Here is a 19,486-nt window from a genome sequence, read left to right as displayed (position 1 = left end):
CAACCTGAGCTATCTTATAGGAGTGCATTTAAGAAGCACTCAGATTCTGACCAAAACCTGACATTCCAAACACATTTTTGCTGCCTAGTATTTTGAACACCTCTCCTCTGTTATTTGAGGTGATGCCTGACTCTCCAGACTAATTAAAAAGTATATGCTACACAACAATGGGAAATTGGAAGTCTTCATTATACATTTATTATGTTTGGCTAGGCAAGTTTAATTCTTATTTTTGGTTTGCTGACTTTTTTTCCCTTAATTACTGAACTAACTGGCTGATAAAGGACATTCAGTCTCAATATCTAGAGCTTTCAAAACAACAGCTCAGGAAATGTCACACTAGGTTGCTATGCAGAGAGCACATTTGAATGCATTTTGTACAATTACATGTGAACCTAGAGTTTCATCCCTCAAAGCATGAGCAAAAGCTTTCAAATGGGATACCAGTTAATGAAAGGGGGGGAAAAAAAAGAGAACCAAAGGGCAGTTATATGAAGTAAGCTTTCATTTAAAACAAATACAAAAATGAAATTTTAAAGCATTAAGATTCAATAGGAGATATCTAACAGCACAGCTCCCAAGCATGTAACTTAATTCTTCAGCTCCCTTCAGGAAAAAAAAAAAATGATGTTTAGTCTGATGTGTAGTAATAACAGACACTTGGCTTGTTCAGCTGTGGGCTCTGTTGAAGTTATATACTCACCCATGTTATACTTTCACACAATGATAACAAAGTCAGAGTAATAAGGCTAGCACTGAAATTTGAAGGGCTGCCCATCAAGCAGCCACATGGAAAAAAAAAAGTCCTGAGAAATTAAAGGTTTCTTCATCCATTTGGCAGGGTATTTCCCAAATGCACCAAGAAACTCAAGTTCATGCAGCCTCAAGCAGGTGATGGAAGGGGAGAGGAAGAATAGGTGCACCTAGTTACACCAAGTTACAGCCCTTATCCAGAGGCTCACAGATGAGGTCTCCAAGAATCTTGCTGCTTAAAGATGCACTGTTCAAAAGCACTGGGTGGAGTTTGGTGGGGTGCACACACCGGGGAAACCAGGTCTATAAACTCCTCTGGTCCCTCAGAACCTGAACAGTTGTATTTTAGAATCATAGAATGCATTGGGTGGGAAGGGACCTTTAAAGGTCATCCAGTCCAACCACTCTACAGCAAAGCAGGGATGTCTTTAACTAGATCAGAACTCTTTTTGTTTCATTATTTGGCAAAGCAAAGGATACAGAAGCAAGCAAGAAATCAAACAAGATTATTTGCTCTTATAGCCAATCATTTTGCATGCCACAAAATTCATTCCTAGATAAACCTCACTCCATAAACCACCACCATTAAAAAATTAAGCTGCCAAGGATGATGTAAGATGTCTCACTGACACAGGCATTACCTGGGAAAAGCAACACATTAACACATACACCTTTGCATGCAGAGAAATACTATTTCTATCTCAACAATGGGCTTTACCACCAAAAACAATTAGAGGACTGGATTTTAGAAATCCAGAAAGAAATCAGGAAAGGGCTTGACCCCTGGAAGCATCACTTAACAGCTGTCCTCCATACACTATAAGAAGCTTCTGGACTGCCTCCTTTCTGCTGAGTTAAGTTCCCAGCAGATGTCTGGCAGGTTAAAGTCACCCACAAGGACAGGATCTGATGATCTTGAGACAGCTTCCAGTTGCTTATAGAATATTTCATCAACCTCTTCATCCTGGTTGGGTGGTCTATAACAGACTCCAGTCAGGATGTCAGTTTTGTTAAGCCTCCCTCTGATTTTAACCCACAGGCACTCAATCCTTTCATCCTCAATCTCAAGTTCTGAGGCACAAAGAGATTCCCTAATATACAGGGCCACCCCTCCTCCTCTCCTGTCTCTCCTAAAGAGCTTGTAACCACCCAGTGCAGTACTCCAATTATGTGAATCGTCCCACTGTGTTTCTGTAATGGCAACTACATCATAGTCTTCCTGGTGGACCAAGACTTCCAGTTCCTCTTGTCTGTTACCCACACTGCGTGCATTGGTGTATGCACACTGCAGCTGGGCTGTTGATTTCTCAGTTAACCCTAATCTGTGTCCCACTCTCTCCTCTCCAGAGAGACTGGTTTCCTCACCCACCCCCTTCAGACCTAGTTTAAAGCCCTCCCAATGAGCCCTGCCAACTCTGATGCTAGTACCCTCTTGCCCTTTCTAGATAAATTCGCCCCATCAAGGTCCAGCAGGTCAGGTACAGTAAAAGTTGCCCCTTGGTCAAAGAACCCAAAATTCTGCTGCTGGCACCATCCCTTGAGCTAATTGTTGGTGGTTGATGGTGTAGGTTCTCCTGTTCCTCCCAGTGTACACCCCTGCCACTGAAGGAACTGAGCAGAACACCACTTGAGCTCCTGCCCCATCAATCAGTTGTCCGAGGGCCTTGAATTCCTTTTTAATCGTCCTGGTGCCCTTCTTATCAATCTTATTGCTTCCAGCTTGGATTACCAGCAATGGGTAATAGTCAGTGGGCTGGATTAGCTTTGGGAGTCTCCTTGTGATGTCCCTTATCCAGGCCCCAGCTAGACAGCAGACTTCCATATGGGACAGGTCCGGACAACATATGGGTCCCTTTGTAATATATGTAGCATATAACTTCACACATATCACAACCTTTCCTCTCCCTTACAAATTGGTACTTCAGACCTCAACACAGATTTCATACAAGAAAATTTCCTACTCCCCAAGTCATATTTTGCTTCATTTCTAAGATGTTGTATTGGTACATGACCGACAGCCTCAGTTTTAGTGCCTACCTCCTATAACAGTTTATAGGAGACGTGGTTAGTGTGTGTTAAATATTACTGATATTATACTGACTCGACTGGGGGAGGGTGGGGGTGTGGAATTAGATACCTCTGGGAACAGAGCAGATAATTCTCATGGCTGCCTGAAAGCACACAGCCCACCATTTTGTGTGACCAACTGCTAATAATGAATGGACCAAATACAACACAACAGAAGATAGTTAGCATAAAACATACTGGAAAAAGGAGGAAATCTGACTTCTGTGCAGCATAATAAAAGGGGGGGGGGGGGGAAACCACCACACACTAATGCTACACCTGGCTTATTACAGGGCAATTGATGCTGCAATTCTTTGAACCTAATGATGACAGAAACTATTTTTTTTTTTTGTTAATTAAAAAGTCAAATAAGCAAAAAATGCAAAAAACGAGAAGGAAGACATGAAGACAAATGTCTAAGAGAAAAGTCTGTCTCTTTCCTCCATATATCATTAATTTTCCATTATGAAATCTAAGAATAAAACATCTTAAACTTTAAGGTATTTAGATTTCCCCAGGGTTTTGGTGGGTAATGAAACAACTATTTTTCAATGTCTCGCTGCAGAGAGCAGATGATCTATGATGCTTCTGAACTAAGGGCTTCAAAATGCCAAACAAATCCACCAAATGAACCCAAAAAGAAGAGAAAAAGATCTGTACACAACAGCACCAGGTTGTCAGGCCACCACAGTCAGACACATGTGCCATGGACATGGAGAACACGTGCAACTTCTCCTCGTTCATTTCTACCATGGATCATCATACACAAAGCACTAAATAGAAGACATCTTGAGACTTTTGCAGCCCCAAAGTCACAAATTTCTGTATATTTCATTGGCTCACCGCAGGGCTAGGGGCCTCACTGCTAGTAATAGTGGTGGGAAGTCAGTCAAAGCTTTTTGTCTGGGAAGGCAACTCATTGGAGGGAGAGGACAGCTTCACAGAATTTACATACATAGAATAGACCAGGTTGGAAGAGACCTTCAAGATCATCGTGTCCAACCCCTCAACCAATCCAACACCACCTAAACAACTAACCCATGGCACCAAGCACCCCATCAAGTCTTCTCCTGAACACCTCCAATGACAGCGACTCCACCACCTCCCCAGGCAGCCCATTCCAATGGGCAGTCACATTCTCTGTATAGAACTTCTTCCTAACATCCAACCTAAACCTCCCCTGGTGCAGCCTGAGACTGTGTCCTCTTGTTCTGGTACTGGCTGCCTGGGAGAAGAGACCAACATCCACCTGTCTACAACCTCCCTTCAGGTAGTTGTAGAGAGCAATAAGGTCACCCCTGAGTCTCCTCTTCTCCAGGCTAAGCAACCCCAGCTCCCTCAGCCTCTCCTCATAGGGTTTGTGTTCCAAACCCCTCACCAACTTCGTTGCCCTTCTCTGGACTCGTTCCAGCAAGTCAACCTCCTTCCTAAACTGAGGGGCCCAGAACTGGACACAGTACTCGAGGTGCAGCCTAACCAGTGCAGTAACATGTACCATGCTGCTCTACTCAGGGCACTCCTGATGGCAGGATATGCTCCTCAGAAACTGCCTTGAGCAAAAGACTTGCCGAACAAAGTTTTAACAAAAGGCAGCATTTTCACAGGTTGAATGTGCCCACAGCAGTTTCACTGCCAGAGGACATGGCCAAGTGCAAGAGCAGCGTTTTCTCACCTGCACTTGCAAGTGCAGGATTCTGTGGGCACAGCTGGCATGCAGGCACTCTGCGAGTTCTACTCCTCAACGTGCGATATTCAATGTGCTCAGTTTCAACTTTGTCCACTATGGCACTTTCAAGTGTAAGAGGGAAATAAATTCTATCTGGGACAAGATCTCTCTGATTTCTCACTGATACTTTAAGTTCCAACAAAAAACCAACAATAAAAATAACAAAAAAAGGCTAAATGAAATACTTGCCAGAAACTACTACTTTCATTAAAGTGGAAACAATTTATGCACAGTTAGTCTGCTAGAGAGTCTTTAATCATGATATGTGAGCAGCTAGAATGGCACAATTTACCTTGAAGAAGCCCATAACAACACTGCTTAACACACACACACATTTGTATCTTAAGGTTTTTTCCTACAATTACTTTGAAAAATCCTATTGATATTATTCTTAATAATCCATTACTATAGTTCAAGGTATATACAACAGGAAAGGGAATAAGAGAGAAGTGGTAAGATCAAGGCTAGCTTAACTTTACCCAGCACTTACTGAATGCCAGCAAGCCACTGATGAATGGTTACTCAGAAAAAATACATAAGGAAAAAAATAAATAGTACTTAAGAAAGTAAAGGCTGTAATAGCACATAATAATAACCTCTGTGTGTGACAGGGGAGGCTCAAACAGAGATGGGTACCTTTAGGGGCAAAAAGAGTACTAGAAATTACCCACTGGTTTATTGTGCTGGTTATGAATATTTACAGCGGGCACATCCTGAACCACCATAAAGGTGGCTCATAGAATGTGGCCTCTTACAGCTGCTGAAGTGAGCCTGTCAAACTTAAATAGTGAGTCTTGTAGGAACAGTCCAAGTGCACTTCATCAGCATGCTCGCTGCTGGGCTCCCAGGTGACATGCACTGAAGTGCCTATATTTCACTGGCATGTTGACATGGGAGTCAGTAATAGAACTGCCAGCCATGGCTGAGGTTCAACAATTTCTCTCCCTCTCACGCCAAACCTGTGGGAAGGGATAAGAATGGCAGCTGCCTTTTTGTCCAAAGATAGGCATTCTAGCTTATTCCACCTCTGCTGGTTAATTAATTGGAGTTGGGGCTGTTTAAAACCAGTCTTGGAGGTACTTTGCCAGTAGCTTTCCATTAGGAGTCACGCTTTCAACATCACCTGAATAGTTATCTTGATTCTCGAAATTGTGTCTTCTTACCTGATAACATATTATCTGTTTTTATTGAAGGAAACTTCAAAGTCATTTCGTGTTTGTGCCTGTGAATCATCAGGTGATCCTCTGTAGGAAAACGCTGTCAGGCAAACAGAGAGAGAGAGAGGAAGAGAGAGGGGAAAAAAAATTAATTCTCCAGTAATCATTTGGCATTGAACAGCATTTCAAAAGGGAGAGAAAGAGCAAGAAATGTATCCAGCTAGAAAAGTCTCCAAGTGGCACAGGAAACAGAACATTTGAAAATGCAAGTGGGGATGAGTAACAAATAGCTGTACTCAGAAACAGATTTGCCGAAGTGCTCTTTGGGGCTGCAAACTGCAAGGTGTCATAGACTTGCTTGAAAAAGGCCAAGTTTTGTATTCTAAGGGTCTCAGACACCCATTCCAGCTCCTGCAGCTTCCTCACAAGTCCCCACGTGCCTGAGGATCTGCGATTAACTGCTGCTGTGTACACTCGTAGCCCATGGCAAATGCAAAGCAATGCAGCGTATCTTAAATCATTTTCCCGGGTTTTTCTGCTTTTGTAACCTGTGTCTGCTGTACAGGAATAAAAATAATCAAATAAGCCAGCCTTTCCCCACACAAAAGTATTCAGGCGAAAAATGCACCTTCAGTTTGCAAACTTTGACTTGATTTAAAGTGGCAGTGCAATGGTACTCAGTATAGAACAACAATTTACGCTCCTTTGTGATAATAAATCAAATTCTTTTCCTTTGTCAAGCAGAGAAGGTGAAGAGATGTGCTTTGTAAGGAATGAATCAGTGTGCTTTTTGGTTTTTTTCAGCCTGGTAACAGACTTCTGCAAAAAGTAGCTCATTTTGAACAAAACAAGGAAGAGACAAACTTGAATAAAGTTCAAGCACTTGCACTCTTCGACTCCAAGAGCAGATTTGTTCTCTTAAGGTTCCCTCACTAAAAGGAGCATACACAGGCACTTGTGACAAACTCCTGCAATGCTTTTAACAGGGTTATTTCAGGACTAGCAAAGTCCAAAAGTTGTATCACCAGGGCTTGAATGCTGGGGGGGAAAAAAAGAAGAGGGGAAAAAAAAAGACAAAGAAAGAAAGAAAAAAGGTATAAAAAATTAAAAGCAGCTTTTTAAGGCAACAAGTAGAAAGGAGAGTGTAGAAAGCTGGGTAACAACAGAGCTACAGTGTCTTGATGCTTTCCACATAATATGTTCTTGGCTAAGGGTCTTTACTTGTGGCTATAGGATAAATAGCTGCAGTACATTACACCTTCTAACAATCTCTTCAAGGCCATAGACAAAGCAGCATAAATAATAGGAATGAATTCTCTGGGGGTTAAAATACATTAAATAAATAAAAACCCCCAATGGCCTTTTTCCTCATTGTGAAATTCTGTTTCATTGCTTACTAATCTGGAAGAAATGCAGCAGTAGAAATCAAAGAACAAAAGGAATACGTGGAAGACCTTACTTAATGAAATTGTGAGGGGAAAAAATCCTCAAGTTTTGCTCTCTTGGAAATGGATTTTCCTTCATGGACACCACACTGTCTTCATGGCAAGGTCACCCAGCCTAAAGAGGGCATGGAACAATCGAGGAGAAGCTATTTCTCCAGCACAGACTTCTCTGCCTTTTTGGAAGTCTGCTTTATTCCTTGTGAAGAAGGTCAACTCCCTCAGCCCTCAATGTATACCCACACTGGCTGATAGTGAAGCCAGTGCCCAGACAGCTGTGATACACTACTTGTGTGCTTCTGTCCTAAATTTACTATAAACAGAGGACATATTTTGAAATTTCTAATTGTAACAGCATAGAATCACACCTGCTCTCTGAACACCTAAATAAGCACATTTGGATCAGCTTCTTCTCTACTGAGAAAATTAATTAATAGGTGGCATGAAAACACTCAAGTCCAAGAGTCAACAAAAAGGTAAATAAAACATGACTGTAAAATGCAGACACTTTTTATTCTACCTCTATGACAGAATGGTGACAGCTTAACTCTTCATGGGGAGATCTGAAGTGACAAACTCTTAGAGGGACATTCCGAAAAACACACTCTGACAGATGTAGAGAGGCTCCCCCTTAGTGAACCAACAAATATGCTCAGCTGGTTGTTAGCTGAACCTCAGTCTTCTCCCTTTCCATACTTCAGCTCTTGGCAAAGTCAACAAATACACTCCAGTAACACTCCCAGCTGCCAACATACAGTTAGAGCAGGGAAATACTACCCTCATTAAGAGAAGAGGACTCTAGGAAATGAGTAACCTAAATCACTGAAATCAAATGAATACAGGAAGCTTGTGTCAAAAGCCCAAAAGATGCCCTCACCTGAAGATTTTGCTCACAAATTCCTGTCACTAAACTGAATTAGGGTTGGAAGTGCCACACTTGGAACTTCCTTCATCACTATAAAGTCATCAAAAAAACCCCACAAATCCCAACTCAACATTTCAGGAGGTAAAAATCCTTGTCACTTCAAGTTTAAAATCATTAAACTTCTAATGTTACAAGTCAGGTGATGCCCTCACAGACACAGGGCAGGTCAGCAGTCAACAGGAAATTCAAATGTAAGTCCTGGGGCAGAATTAATCTACAGGCTGCATTTTCTATAGAGAATATTTAGTAGGGTGATGTCTCAAAGATACCATTTTTAATGAGAAGATATCATTGTATATAAGATTTTACTTTTTTTAAATACATAAATCTTGAGGGTTATGACACCAAATAGAAACTGTACTATATTACATCACACACCCGAGCAGAAGACAGACAAAGTGTCCTGCCTAGCGTGTCCTCTAAACGTGACTGCCTAGCACTGTCCACTAAAGGAATTTGCAATACCTAATGTGAAAATTAGGCTTGGGAAACACTTTTACCAACTAACTTTTGACTGGATATTGCATTTGCTTTAAATAATTTGTAATAATACCTTGTGGGGTAAAGAGGGAATTGATGGGGAAGGGCTTGAAGGGGGGAGGGGGGGAGGGAGGGAGGTGGTGTGGAACCAAAACCCACAACCAACACACATTATTATTAGATGTGTTAATGTATCAGGAGGCATTATACAAGCCAGAGCTAGTGCTGAGGACTCAATTAATATCACCGCTGACTCCACTCACCTGTGAGCAGCCTGGGGCACTGCAGACAAAAGGCCTCTCCTGCTCCAAGTTCATCTTTGATTCCTCATAAATCTACATGTTAAAAGGGGGAGGGGGAAAGAAAGGTAACCTATGAATATAAACATTCTAAACTTCATACATACATGCAACATACAATCATCATATGTGGTGCTTTTATTTTAAACTCCCAAACCAGAACAGAACAAAGCTTTCATCCTCCGAGTACTACATTTGCTAATATTCAGCAGGCTCCTTACAGCCTAAGTTGTTACTGCTCCTTCCTGAGCACTTATTTACTTTGAAGGGAAAAAAAGAGGCCAACATTAAGCTTTCACAGCAGAAATTTGGCTCAGAAGAAAGCGTATGTTCAGCCCCGTTGTTAGATAAGACCATATCTGCTCAGAAATATCTCAAATTCAAGGGGTTTACCTTTCCTTCTTCAGCTCCTGCTGAACATCAAAACCAGACATCTATGTTGCTTTTGAGCAAGAACTCACTTTCTGAAGTTCCTTACCCATGCCATTCAGTATTAACACCTCCCATACATACATACATGCTTTCGATACATGCACGACAATTGTGCATCCCCACCCTCTGAATGGTCAACGGGATCCTCAAGAGCTGAAGAAGCAAAGCTTTGGCTAAAACTGCAGCTTCTCCATAACACTTCCAGTCCTGCAACCTTGAACTAAAACCTGGAGGAGAGCTCCTGGGTCTTGAATAAAAATTAAAGAGGAAACACTGGCCCTCAGAATGCAGGAGCACAGCTGATTTGGGGTTAATATTGCGGAAGTGTCCTTGGCCAGTATCACCAACGATAATTTTTTAGTAACTTTCTAGGCCCTAAAGTATGTCTTTTCGTTCAGGTATGTTTTGAGCTCACTGGTACAACTGGCATTACCAGCTAGAACACAGTAGCTGACCCACCATAAAGTACAACATACAGCTTCTGCTTTCACCATGCAAGTCTCCTAAAAATAAGTAACCAAAAAAACAAAGCAGAGAAGTTTTTACCTGACTTCACTGACACCCAGAAGCAGCATCCAGAAACAACAGAAGTTCTATTTTTACTTGCCCTTTAACCTCCACAAGGGCACTACCCCCTAAAAGTAATAATTAGGATCAGCTGATACTCTTGCTGTGTCCATCTCTACCAATGCCTGGGCTGAGACAAGTGATTATCGCACCAAATAACAATCAGGTGTGAAGAACAAACCTGGCTCAGGACTAGCCTCTCTATCTTCACAAGGCCAGAACTGAAACAGATAAAATTGTACCAAATCTATTCCTTTAAGGTTATTCATATCCTGTTTTGATTTAACTTACAGCTACGTTAAACTGAAATAGGATACTCATAATCAGAAATGAAAGCATAAAGGCTTACACTAAAATAACTAAAGGTGTTGAATTACTTCTGATTTCAGTTATTTCAGTTCCAGACTGTGCATAGAAAGGCTCTTCAGAGGTGAAGCAATAAAAATACTCTGAATCACACTATCCTATCTGAAAGAAACAAACATCAGAGACGTAACTGACTAAATAAACCCCTGCAAACAATCAAAAACAAAACCTCCAGCTAAGTCTCATGTTTAAATCCACCTTTATTTATGGGCTATGACCCCGGGATGTTGTCTTTCCTAAAGACTTCTTCACGAAAATAAATACTAAAAAAAAATACCTTAGTGTGGATAATGAAAGGCTTCATCTGATAGCTCAGTTACTCCTGCAACTGAAGCACTGCCAAAGGTTTCTGTTACCCCTCTCCCCCCTCCTCAGGGGAGAGCAACAACTGCATTTTCAACAGGAGAACAATGGATGGGACTCAGTTAAAGAAAACAAGACAGCAACAGTTCTGGTCCCAAGTGTCCAAGTGAGTTTCAAAACATTACCAGGAATTATTTGGAGTTTGTTTTCTTACTAAGCATTTCAAATCTGAAACTGCCCACCCCGCCTTGAGCTTGATCTTTAGTCCCTAAGTCCATCAGCACATAGAATCATAGAATTGTTAGGGTTGGAAGGGACCTCAAGGATCATCTAGTTCCAACCCCTGGGCCACGTGCAGGGACACCTCACACTAGATCATGCTTTGATACAATTAAATGATTCTCAAGGTTACTGGAGAGATAAACACAGACTAAGCACCAAAATAACATTCTCGATGAGGACCAGAACCCTGAGCACAGGGACTAACTTGAAGAAAACATGCACTTGGGTTTTATTCTCAATACTTGGAAAAGGTGTCAGATTTAATGTCTAGTCATCTACCCCAAATGTACAATCAGCTGCTGGTTCCCATGAGAATCACCCTTTGCAGACTATTTGCTGACATCAAATTAAACTAATTAAATAAATAAATAATGTTTAAAAGGAAGAATAGTAATCATCCAGCATGGCTAATCATGTGTGCCCTCCAGGATACTGTCTAGCATAACTTGACCCACACAATCTGTTACCAGACAGTACAATGCCCTAAAGACAAACTGCAGAATTTGTATTCACATGTGATGCTATCACTTCAGTTGAGACTGTAGCACTATTGACTCTCTTAAAGTAGTAAATGAGCGAAAGAATCTGCCTACTACGTATTTTGGAAAGGGTGTCTGGTACTTGACTATCTTGTGGCAGCAATTCAAGCTTTATGCTTTAACGTTGACCAGAAACAAGCAGCTGAAAACCTGGGCTGTGAGAATAGAATAGAGTAGAATAGAATAGAATAGAATAGAATAGAATAGAATAGAATAGAATAGAATAGAATAGAATAGAATAGAATAGACCAGGTTGGAAGAGTCCGTGTGCCCAGGCAGCCAAGAGGGCCAATGGCATCCTGACCTGCATCAGGAACAGTGTGGCCAGCAGGAGCAGGGAGGTCATTCTGCCCCTGTACACTGCACTGGTTAGGCCACACCTCGAGTACTGTGTCCAGATCTGGGCCCCTCAGTTTAGGAAGGAGGTTGACTTGCTGGAACGAGTCCAGAGAAGGGCAACGAAGTTGGTGAGGGGTTTGGAACACAAGCCCTATGAGGAGAGACTGAGGGAGCTGGGGTTGCTTAGCCTGGAGAAGAGGAGACTCAGGGGAGACCTTATCACTCTCTACAACCACCTAAAGGGAGGTTGTAGACAGATGAATGTTGGTCTCTTCTCCCAGGCAGCCAGTACCAGAACAAGAGGACACAGTCTCAGGCTGCGCCAGGGAAGGTTTAGGCTGGATGTCAGGAGGAAGTTCTATGCAGAGAGACTGATTGTCCATTGGAATGGGCTGCCCAGGGAGGTGGTGGAGTCACCATCATTGGAGGTGTTCAGGAGGAGACTTGATGGGGTGCTATGGTTTAGTTGTTTAGGTGAGTGTGAACCTCCTGCACCCCCTGTCCCTCTTGAACACCTCAAGAGCTGTGGATGCACACACAACATAGGATGTCACTCCAAGTTTGCAGCAGGATGGGAGCTCCCAGCAAAAGAGGTGTTTTGATTGTGCACACCCCAGTTTTCACAGCACCCTTTTCAAGATGCAGGCACACATATCCCATCCTTCAGTTCAGGAGACAGGCAGCTGTACACAGCCTCTGGCACACAGCTTGCTTTGTACAGCTGTGGTAGTTTTAGGTTAATGTTTTAGTTAATGCTGGGGGGGACATTTCAACCCACCACAGCAGCTCATGTGCCTTGCTGGGCCACACCATCCTCATCTCCTTTTTCTACAACTTGTGCAGGTGGTTCAGCATTCACGAAGGAAATAACACAACCAATGGCAGCATTCCTGCTTCACCCAATAAAAATGAATCACGGCAACCTTTACGTCTAAATGAAGGTTCTTATTAACCTTTGGGATCCTAAAAATTGAAGTTACAGTCCTGCACCTTTCATAGTACTACCTCTGACTGCCACAATTAACGCTCCTGAAGAATATCAGGCAAATGTATGACGACAGAAAAGTTTAAAAATTGCTCAGACCTGAGCTATTTACTTCTGCTATCAACAGCCTAATTTATTGCAACTTTGTGACCTCTCTGAGGAAACAAACAAGGATTATAAATGTAAGCCAGCACTAATATTGATGTGTCAGCATTAGTTCTGATATTATTAACAATAGGCATGAGTGCATTATGCAGCAGAAAAGGGAGCTGAACTTTAATAGACATGTTAACAACATCTGTCAGCATTTATTGCCCTATTGCGACCACGTAAAGAGCATTATTGGCAGAATGTGTAAGTGAGGAAATCTGCTGCACTGTAGCACTGAAATATCTCTCTGCTACAGGAGAAGTTAAGGTATTCTGATTAGAAGAAAAAAAATAAACAAACAAAATTACAGAAGGAACACAGCAAGGCTACTCCAAGCCGTGCCACATGGAAAAGAAACAGGCCACTTCTGCAGCAAGCCAGGATTTCATACTCTGCCTCTTGAGTGCTGCATAAGGTATTTCTACACATTTTTATGATAATTAATAAAACTGAAGCCCACAGCGAGGAGTGCAAGAACATAACAAAGAAATAAAAGTCAAACAAAAGCAACACAGTCACCCTTAGAACACAGCCACAAACTATGTCCTCTCCTAGCAGCCTCCAGAGGGAAGTAACCCAGTGAGGAGGTTTTTGTAAAGGCCGATGATCGTCTTTTCAGAACCAGAAAAATAGTTCCAACAGCTAACACCAAGAAAGCTTGCTCCTTTCTGCCTCTCTCCCCCCTTTTTAAACTCAGCAGTAATCTTACAGCCGCACTGGTAAAAACATCAAGCAGTCTTGTTTCCTGTTTCAATGTTATTCTTGAGGTGGGCTGCAGTAAGAATCTGATTTTCATTGGGCTATTATTATTTGCAGCTGCGTGACCTTTTTAACCCGCTTTTAAAAGTGACATTTCAGCCTTCAACCTCAAGCTGTCTAAATGTTGCAAGGTTTTCAGTCCTCTGATTAACAGTGAAAAAAGAACCGATGGGGAGGTGCATGCTACAGTGTGTCTAATACAGGTCAGTGCACCCACCCTGCCATTTGCACGAGTGAGTAATTCCAGTCTTATAAGCAACCTGTTTGTTTAAATTAATCACCTGGGCACATGCCTGCAAGACAGGTTTCTTCAGCCCGGTGTGACCAAGGTCACTGTGATTTCCACATACAAGTACAAATTGCACAGTCCCTAGCTTTAGCAGCAGTATGCAGAGACATGAGCAATAAATGGAAGCATGCCCTAGTTTTTAAGGGCCATGGCCACAACATATGAAAAGTGAGAGGAGATGTGGTTCTGCTGCACTTGAGAACATGAAAGCAGCCCATGGGTGTACACAGCATTTCACAGTATCACAGTATCACAGTATAACTAAGGTTGGAAGAGACCTCAAGGATCATCGAGTCCAACCTGTCACCACAGACCTCATGACTAGACCATGGCACCAAGTGCCACGTCCAATCTCCTCTTAAACACCTCCAGGGACGGTGACTCCACCGCCTCCCTGGGCAGCACATTCCAATGACAAACGACTCTCTCCGTGAAGAACTTTCTCCTCACTTCAAGTCTAAACCTCCCCTGGTGCAGCTTGAGACTGTGTCTCCTTGTTCTGGTGCTGGTTGCCTGGGAGAAGAGACCAACCCCTTCCCGGCTACAACCACCTTTCAGGTAGTTGTAGAGGGCAATGAGGTCACCCCTGAGCCTCCTCTTCTCCAGGCTAAACAATCCCAGCTCCCTCAGCCTCTCCTCATAAGGCTTGTGCTCAAGGCCTCTCACCAGCCTTGTTGCCCTTGAACCGCTAGCCACAGCTATTCAGTACAGCACTGTTTATAGATTATTACAGCCTTGTTGCAAATGCTACTCAGACTTGTTGGCTTTGGAAGCAGAGGACAGGCAAAGACAATGCCTATGGATAGATGGGCAGAGTACAACAGGATGAGGTTTAACAAGACTAAGTGCCAGGTTCTACACATTGGCCACAACAACCCCAGGCAGTGCCACAGGCTGGGGTCAGAGTGGCTGGAGAGCAGTCAGGCAGAGAGGGACCTGGGGGTGCTGGTCGATGGTAGGCTGAACATGAGCCAGTAGTGTGCTCAGGTGGCCAAGAAGGCCAATGGCATTCTGGCCAGGATCAGGAATTGTGTGGCCAGCTGGAGCAGGGAAGTCATTGTGCCCCTGTACTCAGCGCTGGTTAGGCCACACCTGGAGTCCTGTGTCCAGTTCTGGGCCCCTCAATTTAAGAAAGATGTTGAGATGCTGGAACGTGTCCAGAGAAGGGCAACAAAGCTGGGGAGGGGTTTGGAGCACAAGCCCTATGAGGAGAGGCTGAGGGAGTTGAGGATGTTTAGTCTGGAGAAGAGGAGGCTCAGGGGAGACCTTACTGCTCTCTATAACTACATGAAAGGTGGTTGTAGCCCGCAGGGGGCTGGTCGCTTCTCCCAGGCAACCAGCACCAGGACAAGAGGACACAATCTCAAGTTGTGCAGGAGGAAGTTTAGGCTTGATCTTGGAAAGAAGTTCTTCGCTGAATGATTGCCCATTGGAATGGGCTGCCCAGGGAAGTGGTGGGGTCAATGTCCCTGGAGGTGTTTAAGAAGAGACTGGATGAGGCACTTAGTGCCATGATCTAGTTGATTAGATAGGGTTGGGTGATCAGTTGGAGTTGATGATCTTGGACCTCTTCCAACCTGGTTGATTCTGTGGTTTTGCCCAGTGTTTCCTTGCAGGAGCCAGGCCAGCTTTAGGTGCTGCTGCACGGTGGTTTGTGTCAGCGAGGGCCGTCCGCTGCTTTCCGAGACTGGGATCATGCTTTCCGCATGCACACATACAGGGCTCATTATCACACCCTGCCTGCTCCAGCTGCTACAACGAAGGGTCTGTCAGCATTGCCATTAGAAACTCCCCTCATTTCAGGATTAAAGCATTTCCAAATGGTTCTGGATGCTGGAAAGCAATTTGTGTCTGAAGTCCCCAAGAAGGATTTTAATATGATGCACATTTGAGCTGGGGCTCAAGACCTCACTGGTACTCTGGTGAAGTTTTTGTGATTGCATTTATGACATTTATATGTGGAAAAACACTCAGCTTGGGCCTTTATTCATTTGTATTAAAAAGAGAGCCCCATAAATCTCTAGGCAGAGCTGAGTGCTCTCAAAAAGTGGTTGATGTGTGAACTGCCTCAACAGCAAGCAGCCTTTGGCCCTTTCCCCGTGGCTGGCAGCAATGCCGCCCACAGCAAGCACCCTCTGTTTGGCACAGGAGGGTGCCTCAATAGTAGTTAGCCCCTTGCCACTTGTGAAGCCTTTGGCCACTGGCATGCTTGAATCATTTGTGAATTGAGTACCAACAGGATGCTTGTTTCATGCTGCCAAACACCTCAGTTCTTTTCAAATAGCCACTGGGTTTGCTTACTGACAGTCCAAAGAAAACCTCAGTGCTGGGAAGGCTCCCCAGGAGTTCTAAGATTTTATCCTATCTCTTTTCCAGGTATATCCATTCACCTCCAAATATCTGAGGGAGAAGAGTTTTTGCTCCCCTATTCAGCATTTGACCACTAATAAAACCACTTTCTATTATGGAGGAAAACCAAATAGCTCCTCCTGCATTTTTTCTGCATGTGCAGAACTGCTTTCTTCTCAAAAAAAGAAGGAGCAGAACTGGGGATAACTAAGTAAAGGGGGAAAGACAGGAACAAGAATGCAGTTCACAAAACTCTGGAGTTAAGGAGAAGAGGAAATAAGGGGAAGAAGAGGCCCAAAGGGGCTGGGGGCAAGGAGCCACCAGTGGAAATGGAAAAGAGAAAGTGCAAATGAGGTCTGCAAACCACTGAGGACTGGGCTGACGAAGAGGAAGGGAGCAAAAGAATTACAGAATACAGAATTAACCAGGTTGGAAAAGACCTTTGAGATCATCAAGTCCAACCTATCACCCAACACCATCTAATCAATGAAACCATGGCACTAAGTGCCTCATCCAGTCTTATTTTAAACCCTTCCAGGAACAGTGAGTCCACCACCTCCCTGGGCGGCCCATTCCAATGGCAAATCACTCTTTCTGTGAAGAATTTCTCCTGACATCCAACCCAAACCTCCCCTGGCACAGCTTGAACATACCTCTGAAAGAAATCCTCAACATGGAAAGCAGATGACCTGCTACTGCCTTCCCATGTAACAGCAGCATGATTGCTGCACTGCATGCCATCCATGCAAGGCAAGACTATCTGGTAGAGGACACAATTTGTCTTCAACACTGAATGAGCTACATCTCAAGTCCAGTGAAAGTGCACAAGTCTAAATGAGTGCTCTACACCTGTTGGGCTCTCCATTTGAGTACAAGAAACCCACCATGCATTTACTTGGTTTAGAGCAAAAGGCTGTTCCATTTTACAGAAAAGACCATGGGGTTATTGAGCACAGGCAACAGAAGGTGAAAAAAAAAGAAGAAGAAAGAAAGAAGAGAAATGAGGTAGAGAATTTTTAAAACAAAACAAAGCAAAACACAAACCACCAAAAAATTAAAACATCCTAACAACCTGCACTCTTTGAAAACAGTTCCTGAAATTTATCTCAGCAAAGAAATATTCTATAGGAGAAATTAGAGCTTTATGGGGAAAGATGGCTATTATTTCAGCTCTGGAAAAACACTTTAAGGAATAATGTGGTTATTTTGCACTCTGCAATTGGGCTAACACAGCCAGCCTGACCGGGAAGTGGCCCAGGCTTGTAGCTCTGCAACTGTCCCTCACTGATGGCATTTGCAGAACAACCCTAATACCTGTTCTCCCTGGTTAAAAGTCTGAAATGACAGAAGAGACCAGACTGTAACCTCACTGAAAGCACAGAGGTTCGTTCAACGGAACATGCAGCGGCAACAGATGCTGCAGCAATATAACCACAAAGTCAAGCAATGCAAGGAACAGGCACCATTCAGCAATGAACACATCACACACCAGCAGACAGAAACACCACCTGTACCACATCTCCTTTCGCCCTACATGCAACTTTTCTGCTGGCTTTTCATATGGAAATTCAACAGCCAACCCAGATCCACTGAAGTAAAACCATGGAGTCTATGGATTTAATATGCCAAATGTTAGGGAGAGTGTCAAATGCTCATGGGTAGGCAAACAATATGAAAATGTCATATTTACCTCAGTGGGAAGGAATATTGTCTTTGCTCTGTACCAACAGGCATTCAAATTAAGTGTTCATGTTAGAAGGCTAAGAAGTTAGGCTTAAGGGTCTTGAGAGGCAGGGAAGGAAGAGAGAAAGGAAGGGAAGGGAGGGAATTCTGTGTTAAAGCAGAATTCAAACAGATGCTTTAAACCATCTGCTACAAAAGGCCCTTCCACCAGCTGTCTCACAAGCTCCCAACACTTAGACTTCTTTGATCAGATGTATGTACATGGTAAAATATCTGCCCTTACTTAAGTCACTGTCCCTCTCACAAATAGTTCTGTACAAAGGGAGGTGGAGGAACTGCAGAACTACTGCAGCTATACAAGGGACAGGAATCCTGCTTCAAGAGACAATTACTAAGAGCATTTTAAAGGGAAAAAAAATAATTTTAAAGAAAAAACAAAACTAAACAAAATATTTGCTCTGTTCTTTATGAGCAAGTCTTGGCTTCTCCCTGCTTGGAGCACAGTCCCTTGGGGCACAGAACGCACACACAGAAGTTAAAACCACTATTAGCCAGAATCAATATTTACTACCAAACTCTTGACCAATTTAAAGAAGATACATGGAGAGGATTTCATTCCAGACTCTTTTAGTCACTATTAACATGGATCTGACAGCACTTGCTCTCTCACTACTAATTTTTAGCAGGTCACTTAATAGCATTACAGTGAAACATTCCATGCCCTGCCAAGTTGCTAATAACGTAAGGACAGTCTGCTTAGAATTGTATCTACAGTTATTTTCCAGGCAAAGGGATAAAAAAGAACAAAAGATGTTTAGCCCATCAGACAGCCTGCCCCAATTTTCACTCATGTCCCAAAAGTTAGTACTACTAAATGAGGTGGGTGCTGTCTTCTACAAACCCCTTCACAGGCAGCCCCATTCTGTAGAAGCTGCTGTGCTTCCCATCAGTGGTTCCTATGCCAAGAGCACTGTCGTGGGTGTATGAAAGAAAAACAAGAAGTCTTCAGATCATCTTCACAAGTGAAGATGGTTCATCATGCCTATTGCTGTGAAATAAGCCCCAAAAAAATACAAACCAAAACACAACAACTACTTCAAGGAAAAAATGTCAAGTGTTGCGCATTGGAGATAATCTCCAGGAAGCCTGCAAAGGGCAGAAAAGGCAACTGCAACAGTGACAAGAGATGAAGCCCATGAAGCAGAGAGTGTCAGTGATTAACTCCCAATAACATCTGGCAAATAAGCTAATCTTCTGGGACTTTCCAATGCTGGCAGATAAGTGTGTTGTCCATCCTTTCAAAGGCTGACCTCATTTCTATCCTTGGGTTAATGGCATGCAAAGCTTTCTGCAACACTTAAGTTTTTCGCTCTTCCTCCCCGCCCCCAACAGTTATTATTAAACACCAAACAACTTTGCCTATTGTTGTAGTTAGCATACAATTTAATTAAGAGTTGTCCCTCCAGGAATAATATTGACTGAAGGTTGTGAAGGGGGTTTTTCTGTTTGTTTTTTAAAGTGCGGAGTAATTGCAGTATGCTAATTGTTTTGGTTTACAATACACAGATAGATAAAAGAATTCACCTACCTTGCA

The 19,486-nt window shown here is 43.0% G+C and overlaps 1 protein-coding gene across 1 annotated transcript in view; it reads right to left on the bottom strand.

Moving 5' to 3' along the window:
* CREB5 (cAMP responsive element binding protein 5) overlaps positions 1–19,486 on the bottom strand; it is a 280,457-nt gene that overhangs the window by 227,802 nt on the left and 33,169 nt on the right. The window contains exons 2-3 of the mRNA XM_009908587.2: positions 8,814–8,885; positions 5,710–5,803 (exon numbers count right to left, since the gene is read on the bottom strand). Coding sequence (XP_009906889.2) covers positions 5,710–5,803; positions 8,814–8,885 — 166 coding nt within the window. The remainder of the gene's footprint in view (positions 1–5,709; positions 5,804–8,813; positions 8,886–19,486) is intronic.

Source organism: Dryobates pubescens, chromosome 4 (genome assembly GCF_014839835.1).
Source record: "Dryobates pubescens isolate bDryPub1 chromosome 4, bDryPub1.pri, whole genome shotgun sequence".
NCBI lineage: Eukaryota > Metazoa > Chordata > Aves > Piciformes > Picidae > Dryobates > Dryobates pubescens.
This window is presented reverse-complemented; position numbering and strand designations above follow the sequence as displayed.